At 45.3% G+C, this 18,287-nt stretch overlaps 1 protein-coding gene across 1 annotated transcript in view; it reads right to left on the reverse strand.

The window, feature by feature from the left end:
- Nucleotides 1-17,869, reverse strand: part of LOC142297467 (uncharacterized) — a 231,552-nt gene extending 213,683 nt beyond the window's left edge. The window contains exons 1-5 of the mRNA XM_075341693.1: nucleotides 17,750-17,869; nucleotides 17,507-17,644; nucleotides 7,282-7,458; nucleotides 7,014-7,205; nucleotides 6,740-6,901 (exon numbers count right to left, since the gene is read on the reverse strand). Of these exons, the coding sequence (XP_075197808.1) occupies nucleotides 6,740-6,901; nucleotides 7,014-7,205; nucleotides 7,282-7,458; nucleotides 17,507-17,644; nucleotides 17,750-17,869 (789 nt within the window). The remainder of the gene's footprint in view (nucleotides 1-6,739; nucleotides 6,902-7,013; nucleotides 7,206-7,281; nucleotides 7,459-17,506; nucleotides 17,645-17,749) is intronic.
- Nucleotides 17,870-18,287: the final 418 nt, after the last annotated feature.

The raw sequence follows: 18,287 nt of genomic DNA on the forward strand, positions 1-18,287 counted from the left end.
CGGTGTACACTGTATAATCTCCCAGCAGTCACCTCTCATCCCCCAGAATCCTCCAGTGTACACTGTATAATCTCCCAGCAGTCTCCTCTCATCCCCCAGAATCCTCCAGTGTACACTGTATAATCTCCCAGCAATCTCCTCTCATCCCCCAGAATCCTCCAGTGTACACTGTATAATCTCCCAGCAGTCTCCACTCATCCCCCAGAATCCTCCAGTGTACACTGTATAATCTCCCAACAGTCTCCTCTCATCACCCAGAATCCTTCAGTGTACACTGTATAATCTCCCAGCAGTCACCTCTCATCCTCCAGTGTACACTGTATAATCTCCCAGCAGTCTCCTCTCATCCCCCAGAATCCTCCAGTGTACACTGTATAATCTCCCAGCAGTCACCTCTCATCCCCCAGAATCCTCCAGTGTACACTGTAAAATCTCCAAGCAATCTACTCTCATCACCCAGAATCCTCCAGTGTACACTGTATAATCTCCCAGCAGTCACCTCTCATCCCCCAGAATCCTCCGGTGTACACTGTATAATCTCCCAGCAGTCTCCTCTCATCCCCCAGAATCCTCCAGTGTACACTGTATAATCTCCCAGCAGTCACCTCTCATCCCCCAGAATCCTCCAGTGTACACTGTAAAATCTCCAAGCAATCTACTCTCATCACCCAGAATCCTCCAGTGTACACTGTATAATCTCCTAGCAGTCACCTCTCATCCCCCAGCATCCTCCAGTGTACACTGTATAATCTCCCAGCAGTCACCTCTCATCCCCCAGAATCCTCCAGTGTACACTGTATAATCTCCCAGCAGTCACCTCTCATCCCCCAGAATACTCCAGTGTACACTGTATAATCTCCCAGCAGTCACCTCTCATCCCCCAAAATCCTCCAGTTTACACTGTATAATCTCCCAGCAGTCTCCTCTCATCCCCCAGAATCCTCCAGTGTACACTGTATAATCTCCCAGCAGTCTCCTCTCATCCCCCAGAATCCTCTGGTGTACACTGTATAATCTCCCAGCAGTCTCCTCTCCTCTTATCCCCCAGAATCCTCCAGTGTACACTGTATAATCTCCCAGCAGTCTCCTCTCATCCCCCAGAATCCTCCAGTGTACATTGTATAATCTCCCAGCAGTCTCCTCTCATCCCCCAGAATCCTCCAGTGTACACTGTATAATCTCCCAGCAGTCTCCTCTCATCCCCCAGAATCCTCCAGTGTACACTGTATAATCTCCCAGCAGTCTCCTCTCATCCCCCAGAATCCTCCAGTGTACACTGTATAATCTCCCAGCAGTCTCCTCTCATCCCCCAGAATCCTCCAGTGTACATTGTATAATCTCCCAGCAGTCTCCTCTCATCCCCCAGAATCCTCCAGTGTACACTGTATAATCTCCCAGCAGTCACCTCTCATCCTACAGTGTACACTGTATAATCTCCCAGCAGTCTCCTCTCATCCCCCAGAATCCTCCAGTGTACACTGTATAATCTCCCAGCAGTCTCCTCTCATCCCCCAGAATCCTCTGGTGTACACTGTATAATCTCCCAGCAGTCTCCTCTCCTCTTATCCCCCAGAATCCTCCAGTGTACACTGTATAATCTCCCAGCAGTCTCCTCTCATCCCCCAGAATCCTCCAGTGTACACTGTATAATCTCCCAGCAGTCTCCTCTCATCCCCCAGAATCCTCCAGTGTACACTGTATAATCTCCCAGCAGTCTCCTCTCATCCCCCAGAATCCTCCAGTGTACATTGTATAATCTCCCAGCAGTCTCCTCTCATCCCCCAGAATCCTCCAGTGTACACTGTATAATCTCCCAGCAGTCACCTCTCATCCTACAGTGTACACTGTATAATCTCCCAGCAGTCTCCTCTCATCCCCCAGAATCCTCCAGTGTACACTGTATAATCTCCCAGCAGTCACCTCTCATCCTACAGTGTACACTGTATAATCTCCCAGCAGTCTCCTCTCATCCCCCAGAATCCTCCAGTGTACACTGTATAATCTCCCAGCATTCTCCTCTCATCCCCCAGAAACCTCCAGTGTACACTGTATAATCTCCCAGCAGTCACCTCTCATCCCCCAGCATCCTCCAGTGTACACTGTATAATCTCCCAGCAGTCACCTCTCATCCCCCAGAATCCTCCAGTGTACACTGTATAATCTCCCAGCAGTCACCTCTCATCCCCCAGAATCCTCCAGTGTACACTGTATAATCTCCCAGCAGTCACCTCTCATCCCCCAGAATCCTCCAGTGTACACTGTATAATCTCCCAGCAGTCTCCTCTCATCCCCCAGAATCCTCCAGTGTACACTGTATAATCTCCCAGCAGTCTCCTCTCATCCCCCAGAATCCTCCAGTGTACACTGTATAATCTCCCAGCAGTCACCTCTCATCCTCCAGTGTACACTGTATAATCTCCCAGCAGTCTCCTCTCATCCCCCAGAATCCTCCAGTGTACACTGTATAATCTCCCAGCAGTCACCTCTCATCCCCCAGAATCCTCCAGTGTACACTGTATAATCTCCCAGCAGTCTCCTCTCCTCATCCCCCAGAATCCTCCAGTGTACACTGTATAATCTCCCAGCAGTCTACTCTCATCCCCCAGAATCCTCCAGTGTACACTGTATAATCTCCCAGCAGTCACCTCTCATCACCCAGAATCCTCCAGTGTACACTGTATAATCTCCCAGCAGTCTCCTCTCATCCCCCAGAATCCTCCGGTGTACACTGTATAATCTCCCAGCAGTCTCCTCTCATCCCCCAGAATCCTCCAGTGTACACTGTATAATCTCCCAGCAGTCACCTCTCATCCTCCAGTGTAAACTGTATAATCTCCCAGCAGTCTCCTCTCATCCCCCAGAATCCTCCAGTGTACACTGTATAATCTCCCAGCAGTCACCTCTCATCCTCCAGTGTAAACTGTATAATCTCCCAGCAGTCACCTCTCATCCTCCAGTGTACACTGTATAATCTCCCAGCAGTCTCCTCTCATCCCCCAGAAACCTCCAGTGTACACTGTATAATCTCCCAGCAGTCTCCTCTCATCCCCCAGAATCCTCCAGTGTACACTGTATAATCTCCCAGCAGTCTCCTCTCATCCCCCAGAATCCTCCAGTGTACACTGTATAATCTCCCAGCAGTCACCTCTCATCCTCCAGTGTAAACTGTATAATCTCCCAGCAGTCTCCTCTCATCCCCCAGAATCCTCCAGTGTACACTGTATAATCTCCCAGCAGTCACCTCTCATCCCCCAGAATCCTCCAGTGTACACTGTATAATCTCCCAGCAGTCTCCTCTCCTCATCCCCCAGAATCCTCCAGTGTACACTGTATAATCTCCCAGCAGTCTCCTCTCATCCCCCAGAATCCTCCAGTGTACACTGTATAATCTCCCAGCAGTCTCCTCTCATCACTCAGAATCCTCCGGTGTACACTGTATAATCTCCCAGCAGTCTCCTCTCATCCCCCAGAATCCTCCAGTGTACACTGTAAAATCTCCCAGCAGTCTCCTCTCATCACTCAGAATCCTCCAGTGTACACTGGATAATCTCCCAGCAGTCACCTCTCATCCCCCAGAATCCTCCGGTGTACACTGTATAATCTCCCAGCAGTCACCTCTCATCCCCCAGCATCCTCCAGTGTACACTGTATAATCTCTCAGCAGTCACCTCTCATCCCCCAGAATCCTCCAGTGTACACTGTATAATCTCCCAGCAGTCACCTCTCATCCCCCAGAAACCTCCAGTGTACACTGTATAATCTCCCAGCAGTCTCCTCTCATCCCTCAGAATCCTCCAGTGTACACTGTATAATCTCCCAGCAGTCTCCTCTCATCCCCAGAATCCTCCAGTGTACACTGTATAATCTCCCAGCAGTCTCCTCTCATCCCCCAGAATCCTCCAGTGTACACTGTATAATCTCACAGCAGTCTTCTTTCATCACTCAGAATCCTCCAGTGTACACTGGATAATCTCCCAGCAGTCACCTCTCATCCCCCAGAATCCTCCGGTGTACACTGTATAATCTCCCAGCAGTCACCTCTCATCCCCCAGCATCCTCCAGTGTACACTGTATAATCTCTCAGCAGTCACCTCTCATCCCCCAGAATCCTCCAGTGTACACTGTATAATCTCCCAGCAGTCACCTCTCATCCCCCAGAATCCTCCAGTGTACACTGTATAATCTCCCAGCAGTCACCTCTCATCCCCCAGAATCCTCCAGTGTACACTGTATAATCTCCCAGCAGTCTCCTCTCATCCCCCAGAATCCTCCAGTGTACACTGTATAATCTCCCAGCAGTCTCCTCTCATCCCCAGAATCTTCCAGTGTACACTGTATAATCTCCCAGAAGTCTCCTCTCATCCCCCAGAATCCTCCAGTGTACACTGTATAATCCCCCAGCAGTCTCCTCTCATCCCCCAGAATCCTCCAGTGTACACTGTATAATCTCCCAGCAGTCTCCTCTCATCCCCCAGAATCCTCCAGTGTACACTGTATAATCCCCCAGCAGTCTCCTCTCATCCCCCAGAATCCTCCAGTGTACACTGTATAATCTCCCAGCAGTCACCTCTCATCTCCCAGAATCCTCCAGTGTGCACTGTATAATCTCCCAGCAGTCTCCTCTCCTCTTATCCCCCAGAATCCTCCAGTGTACACTGTATAATCTCCCAGCAGTCTCCTCTCATCCCCCAGAATCCTCTGGTGTACACTGTATAATCTCCCAGCAGTATCCTCTCATCCCCCAGAATCCTCCAGTGTACACTGTATAATCTCCCAGCAGTCACCTCTTATCCCCCAGAATCCTCCAGTGTACACTGTATAATCTCCCAGCAGTCTCCTCATCCCCCAGAATCCTCCAGTGTACACTGTATAATCTCCCAGCAGTCTCCTCTCATCCCCCAGAATCCTCCAGTATACACTGTATAATCTCCCTGCAGTCTCCTCTCATCCCCCGGAATCCTCCAGTGTACACTGTATAATCCCCCAGCAGTCTCCTCTCCTCTTATCCCCCAGAATCCTCCAGTGTACACTGTATAATCTCCCAGCAGTCTCCTCTCATCCCCCAGAATCCTCTGGTGTACACTGTATAATCTCCCAGCAGTCTCCTCATCCCCCAGAATCCTCCAGTGTACACTGTATAATCTCCCAGCAGTCTCCTCTCATCCCTCAGAATCCTCCAGTGTACACTGTATAATCTCCCAGCAGTCTCCTCATCCCCCAGAATCCTCCAGTGTACACTGTATAATCTCCCAGCACTCTCCTCTCATCCCCCAGAATCCTCCAGTGTACACTGTATAATCTCCCAGCAGTCTCCTCTCATCCCCCAGAATCCTCCGGTGTACACTGTATAATCTCCCAGCAGTCACCTCTCATCCCCCAGAATCCTCCGGTGTACACTGTATAATCTCCCAGCAGTCTCCTCTCATCCCCCAGAATCCTCCAGTGTACACTGTATAATCTCCCAGCAGTCACCTCTCATCCCCCAGAATCCTCCAGTGTACACTGTAAAATCTCCAAGCAATCTACTCTCATCACCCAGAATCCTCCAGTGTACACTGTATAATCTCCTAGCAGTCACCTCTCATCCCCCAGCATCCTCCAGTGTACACTGTATAATCTCCCAGCAGTCACCTCTCATCCCCCAGAATCCTCCAGTGTACACTGTATAATCTCCCAGCAGTCACCTCTCATCCCCCAGAATACTCCAGTGTACACTGTATAATCTCCCAGCAGTCACCTCTCATCCCCCAAAATCCTCCAGTTTACACTGTATAATCTCCCAGCAGTCTCCTCTCATCCCCCAGAATCCTCCAGTGTACACTGTATAATCTCCCAGCAGTCTCCTCTCATCCCCCAGAATCCTCTGGTGTACACTGTATAATCTCCCAGCAGTCTCCTCTCCTCTTATCCCCCAGAATCCTCCAGTGTACACTGTATAATCTCCCAGCAGTCTCCTCTCATCCCCCAGAATCCTCCAGTGTACACTGTATAATCTCCCAGCAGTCTCCTCTCATCCCCCAGAATCCTCCAGTGTACACTGTATAATCTCCCAGCAGTCACCTCTCATCCTACAGTGTACACTGTATAATCTCCCAGCAGTCTCCTCTCATCCCCCAGAAACCTCCAGTGTACACTGTATAATCTCCCAGCAGTCACCTCTCATCCCCCAGCATCCTCCAGTGTACACTGTATAATCTCCCAGCAGTCACCTCTCATCCCCCAGAATCCTCCAGTGTACACTGTATAATCTCCCAGCAGTCATCTCTCATCCCCCAGAATCCTCCAGTGTACACTGTGTAATCTCCCAGCAGTCTCCTCTCATCCCCCAGCATCCTCCAGTGTACACTGTATAATCTCCCAGCAGTCACCTCTCATCCCCCAGCATCCTCCAGTGTACACTGTATAATCTCCCAGCAGTCACCTCTCATCCCCCAGAATCCTCCAGTGTACACTGTATAATCTCCCAGCAGTCATCTCTCATCCCCCAGAATCCTCCAGTGTACACTGTATAATCTCCCAGCAGTCTCCGCTCATCCCCCAAAATCCTCCAGTGTACACTGTATAATCTCCCAGCAGTCTCCTCTCATCCCCCAGAATCCTCCAGTGTACACTGTATAATCTCCCAGCAGTCTCCTCTCATCCCCCAGAATCCTCCAGTGTACACTGTATAATCTCCCAGCAGTCACCTCTCATCCCCCAGAATCCTCCAGTGTACACTGTATAATCTCCCAGCAGTCACCTCTCCGGTCAGCAGCTCGGTGATCTTGTTGGTGAGGTGGAGGATCTTCTCAGGTGTCGGGGAGTGCGGGGCTTTTGTGTTTCGGCTCTGGATCTCGCTCCGTCCTCCACACAGATGGGGGGTCACACACTCCCCAGACGTCGTCTTCACCACCATTTGCTCCTGTATACAGTGAGAGACGGTGATCACCACATAGATTCTAATAATCCTCCATCTTTTCAGTCATTCCTGTTATAGTAATAGAGATAAGTGTGATCTCTCGGGAGATTCTCACCTTTCCCTTTAACAAGTCGATCATCTCTAGGGTGAGGAGCCATATCCGTGCAGCCATGTTGCTTTTGCCCTCGTCTACCCTTGTGGGGTCATTTTTCCTCCTGACGTCCTGGTCCTGATCCTTCTGCCCCTCCATGTACTCCCACTCTTCCATGGAGAAATAGACAGCGACATCCTGACACCTGATAGGAACCTGACAGACATATACCCACATTACCCAGAATCCTCCAGTGTACACTGTAGAATTTCCCAGCATCCCCTGCACTCACCTCTCCGGTCAGCAGCTCCGTCATCTCCCTGGTGAGGTCTAGGATCTTCTTCTCAGGCATCGGGGGGTGCGGGGCATCTGTGATGGGGCGCTCATTACTGCTCCGTCCTCCGGATACGTGGAGATGAATGATGGGGGCCGCACAGTCACCTGTCGTCTTCTCCACTATTGTGTAATCCTGTGTAAGGAGAGATGCTGGTGCGTATTAGGCCTCATTCACACCTGCCTGTCTCCAGTGTGTGGAGGCCATTGTCACACCTGCCTGTCTCCAGTGTGTGGAGGCCATTGTCACACCTGCCTGTCTCCAGTGTGTGGAGGCCATTGTCACACCTGCCTGTCTCCAGTGTGTGGAGGCCATTGTCACACCTGCCTGTCTCCAGTGTGTGGAGGCCATTGTCAAACCTGCCTGTCTCCAGTGTGTGGAGGCCATTGTCACACCTGCCTGTCTCCAGCGTGTGGAGGCCATTGTCACACCTGCCTGTCTCCAGTGTGCGGAGGCCATTGTCACACCTGCCTGTCTCCAGTGTGTGGAGGCCATTGTCACACCTGCCTGTCTCCAGTGTGTGGAGGCCATTGTCACACCTGCCTGTCTCCAGTGTGCGGAGGCCATTGTCACACCTGCCTGTCTCCAGTGTGTGGAGGCCATTGTCACACCTGCCTGTCTCCAGCGTGTGGAGGCCATTGTCACACCTGCCTGTCTCCAGTGTGTGGAGGCCATCGTCACACCTGCCTGTCTCCAGTGTGTGGAGGCCATTGTCACACCTGCCTGTCTCCAGTGTGTGGAGGCCATTGTCACACCTGCCTGTCTCCAGCGTGTGGAGGCCATTGTCACACCTGCCTGTCTCCAGCGTGTGGTGACCATTGTCACACCTGCCTGTCTCCAGTGTGTGGAGGCCACTGTCACACCTGCCTTTCTCCAGTGTGTGGAGGCCACTGTCACACCTGCCTGTCTCCAGTGTGTGGAGGCCATTGTCACACCTGCCTGTTTCCAGTGTGTGGAGGCCATTGTCACAAGTGGCTGTCTGCAGTGTGTAGATGCCATTGTCACACCTGCCTGTCTCCAGTGTGTGGAGGCCATTGTCACACCTGCCTGTCTCCAGTGTGTGGAGGCCACTGTCACACCTGCCTGTCTCCAGTGTGTGGAGGCCATTGTCACACCTGCCTGTCTATAGCGTGTGGAGGCCATTGTCACACCTACCTGTCTCCAGTGTGTGGAGGCCATTGTCACACCTGCCTGTCTCCAGTGTGTGGAGGCCATTGTCATAAGTGGCTGTCTGCAGTGTGTGAAGGTCATTTTCACACCTGCCTGTCTCCAGTGTCTGGAGGCCATCTTCACACCTGCCTGTCTCCAGCGTATAGAGGCCATTGTCACACCTGCCTGTCTCCAGCGTGTGGAAGCCATTGTCACACCTACCTGTCTCCAGTGTGTGGAGGCCATTGTCACACCTGCCTGTCTCCAGTGAGTGGAGGCCATTGTCACACCTGCATGTCTCCAGTGTGTGGAGGCCATTGTCACACCTGCCTGTCTCCAGTGTGTGGAGGCCATTGTCACACCTGCCTGTCTTCAGTGTGTGGAGGCCATTGTCACACCTGCCTGTCTCCAGTGTGTGGAGGCCATTGTCACACCTGCCTCTCTCCAGTGTGTGGAGGCCATTGTCACACCGGCCTGTCTCCAATGTGTGGAGGCCATTGTAACACCTGCCTGTCTCCAGTGTGTGGAGGCCATTGTCACACCTGCCTGTCTCCAGTGTGTGGAGGCCATTGTCACACCTGCCTGTCTCCAGTGTGTGGAGGCCATTGTCACACCTGCCTGTCTCCAGTGTGTGGAGGCCATTGTCACAGCTGCCTGTCTCCAGCGTGTGGAGGCCATTGTCACACCTGCCTGTCTCCAGTGTGTGGAGGCCATTGTCACACCTACCAGTGACTTGGTCACACGTATACTAAGTAAGTCAATAGAGATATATACAAGAGTTTACCTCTCCACTCAGCAGATAATATAGAATATACAAGAGTTTACCTCTCCACTCAGCAGATAATATAGAATATACAGGACTTTACCTCTCCGCTCAGCAGATAATATAGAATATACAGGAGTTTACCCTCCACTCAGCAGATAATATAGAATATACAGGAGTTTACCTCTCCGCTCAGCAGATAATATAGAATATACAGGAGTTTACCCTGCACTCAGCAGATAATATAGAATATACAGGAGTTTACCCTCCACTCAGCAGATAATATAGAATATACAGGAGTTTACCTCTCCACTCAGCAGATAATATAGAATATACAGGAGTTTACCCTCCACTCAGCAGATAATATAAAATACACAGGAGTTTACCCTCCACTCAGCAGATAATATAGAATATACAGGACTTTACCTCTCCGCTCAGCAGATAATATAGAATATACAGGAGTTTACCCTCCACTCAGCAGATAATATAGAATATACAGGAGTTTACCTCTCCGCTCAGCAGATAATATAGAATATACAGGAGTTTACCCTGCACTCAGCAGATAATATAGAATATACAGGAGTTTACCACTCCACTCAGCAGATAATATAGAATATACAGGAGTTTACCTATCCACTCAGCAGATAATATAGAATATACAGGAGTTTACCTCTCCACTCAGCAGATAATATAAAATACACAGGAGTTTACCCTCCACTCAGCAGATAATATAGAATATACAGGAGTTTACCTCTCCACTCAGCAGATAATATAGAATATACAGGAGTTTACCCTCCACTCAGCAGATAATATAGAATATACAGGAGTTTACCTCTCCGCTCAGCAGATAATATAGAATATACAGGAGTTTACCCTGCACTCAGCAGATAATATAGAATATACAGGAGTTTACCCTCCACTCAGCAGATAATATAGAATATACAGGAGTTTACCTCTCCACTCAGCAGATAATATAGAATATACAGGAGTTTACCCTCCACTCAGCAGATAATATAAAATACACAGGAGTTTACCCTCCACTCAGCAGATAATATAGAATATACAGGACTTTACCTCTCCGCTCAGCAGATAATATAGAATATACAGGAGTTTACCCTCCACTCAGCAGATAATATAGAATATACAGGAGTTTACCTCTCCGCTCAGCAGATAATATAGAATATACAGGAGTTTACCCTGCACTCAGCAGATAATATAGAATATACAGGAGTTTACCCTCCACTCAGCAGATAATATAGAATATACAGGAGTTTACCTATCCACTCAGCAGATAATATAGAATATACAGGAGTTTACCCTCCACTCAGCAGATAATATAGAATATACAGGAGTTTACCCTCCACTCAGCAGATAATATAGAATATACAGGAGTTTACCCCTCCACTCAGCAGATAATATAGAATATACAGGAGTTTACCCCTCCACTCAGCAGATAATATAGAATATACAGGAGTTTACCTCTCCCCTCAGCAGATAATATAAAATGTACAGGAGTTTACCTCTCCACTCAGCAGATAATATAGAATATACAGGAGTTTACCTCTCCACTCAGCAGATAATATAGAATATACAGGAGTTTACCCTCCACTCAGCAGATAATATAGAATATACAGGAGTTTACCTCTCCACTCAGCAGATAATATAGAATATACAGGAGTTTACCTCTCCACTTAGCAGATAATATAGAATATACAGGAGTTTACCTCTCCACTCAGCAGGTAATATAGAATATACAGGAGTTTACCTCTCCACTTAGCAGATAATATAGAATATACAGGAGTTTACCTCTCCACTCAGCAGATAATATAGAATATACAGGAGTTTACCCTCCACTCAGCAGATAATATAGAATATACAGGAGTTTACCCTCCACTCAGCAGATAATATAGAATATACAGGAGTTTACCCTCCACTCAGCAGATAATATAGAATATACAGGAGTTTACCCTCCACTCAGCAGATAATATAGAATATACAGGAGTTTACCCTCCACTCAGCAGATAATATAGAATATACAGGAGTTTGCCTCTCCACTCAGCAGATAATATAGAATATGCAGGAGTTTACCCTCCACTCAGCAGATAATATAGAATATACAGGAGTTTACCTCTCCCCTCAGCAGATAATATAGAATATACAGGAGTTCACCTCTCCACTCAGCAGATAATGTAGAATATACAGGAGTTTACCCCTCCACTCAGCAGATAATATAGAATATACAGGAGTTTACCTCTCCACTCAGCAGATAATATAGAATATACAGGAGTTTACCAGTCCACTCAGCAGATAATATAGAATATACAGGAGTTTACCTCTCCACTCAGCAGATAATATAGAATATACAGGAGTTTACCTCTCCACTCAGCAGATAATATAGAATATACAGGAGTTTACCCTCCACTCAGCAGATAATATAGAATATACAGGAGTTTACCCTCCACTCAGCAGATAATATAGAATATACAGGAGATTACCCTCCACTCAGCAGATAATATACAATATACAGGAGTTTACCTCTCCACTCAGCAGATAATATAGAATATACAGGAGTTTACCCCTCCACTCAGCAGATAATATAGAATATACAGGAGTTTACCTCTCCACTCAGCAGATAATATAGAATATGCAGGAGTTTACCCTCCACTCAGCAGATAATATTGAATATACAGGAGTTTACCTCTCCCCTCAGCAGATAATATAGAATATACAGGAGTTTACCTCTCCACTCAGCAGATAATATAGAATATACAGGAGTTTACCCTCCTCTCAGTAGATAATATAGAATATACAGGAGTTTACCTCTCCACTCAGCAAATAATATAGAATATACAGGAGTTTACCTCTCCACTCAGTAGATAATATAGAATATACAGGAGTTTACCCTCCAATTAGCAGATAATATAGAATATACAGGAGTTTACCCTCCACTCAGCAGATAATATAGAATATACAGGAGTTTACCCTCCACTCAGCAGATAATATAGAATATACAGGAGTTTACCGCTCCACTCAGCAGATAATATAGAATATGCAGGAGTTTACCCTCCACTCAGCAGATAATATAGAATATACAGGAGTTTACCTCTCCCCTCAGCAGATAATATAGAATATACAGGAGTTTACCCCTCCACTCAGCAGATAATATAGAATATACAGGAGTTTACCTCTCCACTCAGCAGATAATATAGAATATACAGGAGTTTACCCTCCACTCAGGAGATAATATAGAATATACAGGAGTTTACCTCTCCACTCAGCAAATAATATAGAATATACAGGAGTTTACCTCTCCACGCAGCAGATAATATAGAATATACAGGAGTTTACCCCTCCACTCAGCAGATAATATAGAATATACAGGAGTTTACCTGTCCACTCAGCAGATAATATAGAATATACAGGAGTTTACCTCTCCACTCAGCAGATAATATAGAATATACAGGAGTTTACCCTCCACTCAGGAGATAATATAGAATATACAGGAGTTTACCTCTCCACTCAGCAGATAATATAGAATATACAGGAGTTTACCCTCCACTCAGCAGATAATATAGAATATACAGGAGTTTACCCTCCACTCAGCAGATAATATAGAATATACAGGAGTTTACCCTCCACTCAGCAGATAATATAGAATATACAGGAGTTTACCTCTCCACTCAGCAGATAATATAGAATATGCAGGAGTTTACCCTCCACTCAGCAGATAATATAGAATATACAGGAGTTTACCTCTCCCCTCAGCAGATAATATAGAATATACAGGAGTTCACCTCTCCACTCAGCAGATAATATAGAATATACAGGAGTTTACCTCTCCACTCAGCAGATAATATAGAATATACAGGAGTTTACCCCTCCACTCAGCAGATAATATAGAATATACAGGAGTTTACCTCTCCACTCAGCAGATAATATAGAATATACAGGAGTTTACCTCTCCACTCAGCAGATAATATAGAATATACAGGAGTTTACCCTCCACTCAGCAGATAATATAGAATATACAGGAGTTTACCTCTCCACTCAGCAGATAATATAGAATATACAGGAGTTTACCCTCCACTCAGCAGATAATATAGAATATACAGGAGTTTACCCTCCACTCAGCAGATAATATAGAATATACAGGAGTTTACCCTCCACTCAGCAGATAATATAGAATATACAGGAGATTACCCTCCACTCAGCAGATAATATAGAATATACAGGAGTTTACCTCTCCACTCAGCAGATAATATAGAATATACAGGAGCTTACCCCTCCACTCAGCAGATAATATAGAATATACAGGAGTTTACCTCTCCACTCAGCAGATAATATAGAATATGCAGGAGTTTACCCTCCACTCAGCAGATAATATAGAATATACAGGAGTTTACCTCTCCCCTCAGCAGATAATATAGAATATACAGGAGTTTACCCTCCACGCAGCAGATAATATAGAATATACAGGAGTTTACCTCTCCGCTCAGCAGATAATATAGAATATACAGGAGTTTACCCTCCACTCAGCAGATAATATAGAATATACAGGCGTTTAACTTCCACTTAGCAGATAATATAGAATATACAGGAGTTTACCTCTCCACTCAGCAGATAATATAGAATATACAGGAGTTTACCTCTCCACTCAGCCGATAATATAGAATATAGAGGAGTTTACCCTCCTCTCAGTAGATAATATAGAATATACAGGAGTTTACCTCTCCACTCAGCAAATAATATAGAATATACAGGAGTTTACCTCTCCACTCAGTAGATAATATAGAATATACAGGAGTTTACCCTCCAATTAGCAGATAATATAGAATATACAGGAGTTTACCCTCCACTCAGCAGATAATATAGACTATACAGGAGTTTACCTCTCCACTCAGCAGATAATATAGAATATACAGGAGTTTACCTCTCCACTCAGCAGATAATATAGAATATACAGGAGTTTACCCTCCACTCAGCAGATAATATAGAATATACAGGAGTTTACCTCTCCACTCAGCAGATAATATAGAATATACAGGAGTTTACCTCTCCACTCAGCAGATAATATAGAATATACAGGAGTTTACCCTCCACTCAGCAGATAATATAGAATATACAGGAGTTTACCCCTCCACTCAGCAGATAATATAGAATATACAGGAGTTTACCTCTCCACTCAGCAGATAATATAGAATATACAGGAGTTTACCTCTCCACTCAGCAGATAATATAGAATATACAGGAGTTTACCTCTCCACTCAGCAGATAATATAGAATATACAGGAGTTTACCCCTCCACTCAGCAGATAATATAGAATATACAGGAGTTTACCCCTCCACTCAGCAGATAATATAGAATATACAGGAGTTTACCCTCCACTCAGCAGATAATATAGAATATACAGGAGTTTACCTCTCCACTCAGCAGATAATATAGAATATACAGGAGTTTACCTCTCCACTCAGCAGATAATATAGAATATACAGGAGTTTACCTCTCCCCTCAGCAGATAATATAGAATATACAGGAGTTTACCCTCCACTCAGCAGATAATATAGAATATACAGGAGTTTACCTCTCCACTCAGCAGATAATATAGAATATACAGGAGTTTACCCCTCCACTCAGCAGATAATATAGAATATACAGGAGTTTACCTCTCCCCTCAGCAGATAATATAGAATGTACAGGAGTTTACCTCTCCACTCAGCAGATAATATAGAATATACAGGAGTTTACCTCTCCACTCAGCAGATAATATAGAATATACAGGAGTTTACCTCTCCACTCAGCAGATAATATAGAATATACAGGAGTTTACCTCTCCATTTAGCAGATAATATAGAATATACAGGAGTTTAACTCTCCACTCAGCAGATAATATAGAATATACAGGAGCTTACCTCTCCACTCAGCAGATAATATAGAATATACAGGAGTTTACCTCTCCACTCAGCAGATAATATAGAATATACAGGAGTTTACCTCTCCACTCAGCAGATAATATAGAATATACAGGAGCTTACCTCTCCACTCAGCAGATAATATAGAATATACAGGAGTTTACCTCTCCACTCAGCAGATAATATAGAATATACAGGAGTTTACCTCTCCACTCAGCAGATAATATAGAATATACAGGAGTTTACCCCTCCACTCAGCAGATAATATAGAATATACAGGAGTTTACCCCTCCACTCAGCAGATAATATAGAATATACAGGAGTTTACCTCTCCACTCAGCAGATAATATAGAATATACAGGAGTTTACCTCTCCACTCAGCAGATAATATAGAATATACAGGAGTTTACCTCTCCACTCAGCAGATAATATAGAATATACAGGAGTTTACCCTCCACTCAGCAGATAATATACAATATACAGGAGTTTACCCCTCCACTCAGCAGGTAATATAGAATATACAGGAGTTTACCTCTCCACTCAGCAGATAATATAGAATATACAGGAGTTTACCTCTCCACTCAGCAGATAATATAGAATATACAGGAGTTTACCTCTCCACTCAGCAGATAATATAGAATATACTGGAGTTTACCTCTCCACTCAGCAGATAATATAGAATATACAGGAGTTTACCCTCCACTCAGCAGATAATATACAATATACAGGAGTTTACCCTCCACTCAGCAGATAATATAGAATATACAGGAGTTTACCCTCCGCTCAGCAGATAATATAGAATATACAGGAGTTTACCCCTCCACTCAGCAGATTATATAGAATATACAGGAGTTTACCCTCCGCTCAGCAGATAATATAGAATATACAGGAGTTTACCCCTCCACTCAGCAGATAATATAGAATATACAGGAGTTTACCCCTCCACTCAGCAGATAATATAGAATATACAGGAGTTTACCCCTCCACTCAGCAGATTATATAGAATATACAGGAGTTTACCCTCCGCTCAGCAGATAATATAGAATATACAGGAGTTTACCCCTCCACTCAGCAGATAATATACAATATACAGGAGTTTACCCTCCACTCAGCAGATAATATAGAATATACAGGAGTTTACCTCTCCACTCAGCAGATAATATAGAATATACAGGAGTTTACCCTCCACTCAGCAGATAATATACAATATACAGGAGTTTACCCCTCCACTCAGCAGATAATATAGAATATACAGGAGTTTACCCCTCCACTCAGCAGATAATATAGAATATACAGGAGTTTACCTCTCCACTCAGCAGATAATATAGAATATACAGGAGTTTACCTCTCCACTCAGCAGATAATATAGAATATACAGGAGTTTACCTCTCCACTCAGCAGATAATATAGAATATACAGGAGTTTACCCTCCACTCAGCAGATAATATACAATATACAGGAGTTTACCCCTCCACTCAGCAGGTAATATAGAATATACAGGAGTTTACCTCTCCACTCAGCAGATAATATAGAATATACAGGAGTTTACCTCTCCACTCAGCAGATAATATAGAATATACAGGAGTTTACCTCTCCACTCAGCAGATAATATAGAATATACAGGAGTTTACCTCTCCACTCAGCAGATAATATAGAATATACAGGAGTTTACCCTCCGCTCAGCAGATAATATAGAATATACAGGAGTTTACCCTCCACTCAGCAGATAATATAGAATATACAGGAGTTTACCCTCCGCTCAGCAGATAATATAGAATATACAGGAGTTTACCCCTCCACTCAGCAGATTATATAGAATATACAGGAGTTTACCCTCCGCTCAGCAGATAATATAGAATATACAGGAGTTTACCCCTCCACTCAGCAGATAATATAGAATATACAGGAGTTTACCCCTCCACTCAGCAGATAATATAGAATATACAGGAGTTTACCCCTCCACTCAGCAGATTATATAGAATATACAGGAGTTTACCCTCCGCTCAGCAGATAATATAGAATATACAGGAGTTTACCCCTCCACTCAGCAGATAATATACAATATACAGGAGTTTACCCTCCACTCAGCAGATAATATAGAATATACAGGAGTTTACCTCTCCACTCAGCAGATAATATAGAATATACAGGAGTTTACCTCTCCACTCAGCAGATAATATAGAATATACAGGTGTTTACCCCTCCACTCAGCAGATAATATAGAATATACAGGAGTTTACCCTCCACTCAGCAGATAATATAGAATATACAGGAGTTTACCCTCCACTCAGCAGATAATATAGAATATACAGGAGTTTACCTCTCCACTCAGCAGATAATATAGAATATACAGGAGTTTACCTCTCCGCTCAGCAGGGAGATGATGTGTAAGGCGAGGTCGGTTATTCTTCTTGTCGTCTCCTTCTTGTCCTCGTCCATGCTTGTTGGTCGCTCTCTGGATGATCTCGGCTGCGGTTGTGCCGGGTCTTTATGATGGAGCTGGAGATGACAGGGGGAATCATCATTCGTACAGGTGACATTGGGGGATTCGGCTTGTCAGATCCTTTATGATGGTCACTTATTAGTGTGGAGGGATCACATAACATCAGATTTCTGCAGTTTCGCTCTGATCAGGACGACTCTTATCGTCAGTAACACAGGACATAAACGTCTTCTGGTCACGGGGACATAAGAACACGTAGACGCGGTGTCATCACTGCTCATTGCTCGTGTAGATTTGGTTTTTGGCTCAGGGTAAAATATAAAGGAACGTTATTAGGATTTGTGCGTCTCTTCATTTAAAGGGGATTTCTAGTGACAAGTTATTGGTCGGGGACCGGCATGGACTGGCAGAGGGGGATCAGTTCCCTGGTTGGGGTGAAGGTGCAGTGCGCACACGACCGGCGTCCATCATTCACCATCTCCGCGCTGCAATCGGCTTTTTCCAGCCGCCTCGTACAGACTGAACAGAGCGGTGGCGGCCGCCCTGCTGATTCTATACCGGGGATAATAGTTCCCCATTCTGATCGGTGCTGGTCCGAGCAGTCGGACACTCACTGCTCCGTCACTTATCACCCCTCTGTAGATACTTGTATAATGGTAGTGTCCATTTTGGAATATAACACAGGCATCCATACTGTCT

The sequence above is a fragment of the Anomaloglossus baeobatrachus genome, chromosome 3 (assembly GCF_048569485.1).
Source record: "Anomaloglossus baeobatrachus isolate aAnoBae1 chromosome 3, aAnoBae1.hap1, whole genome shotgun sequence".
Taxonomy (NCBI): Eukaryota; Metazoa; Chordata; class Amphibia; order Anura; family Aromobatidae; genus Anomaloglossus; species Anomaloglossus baeobatrachus.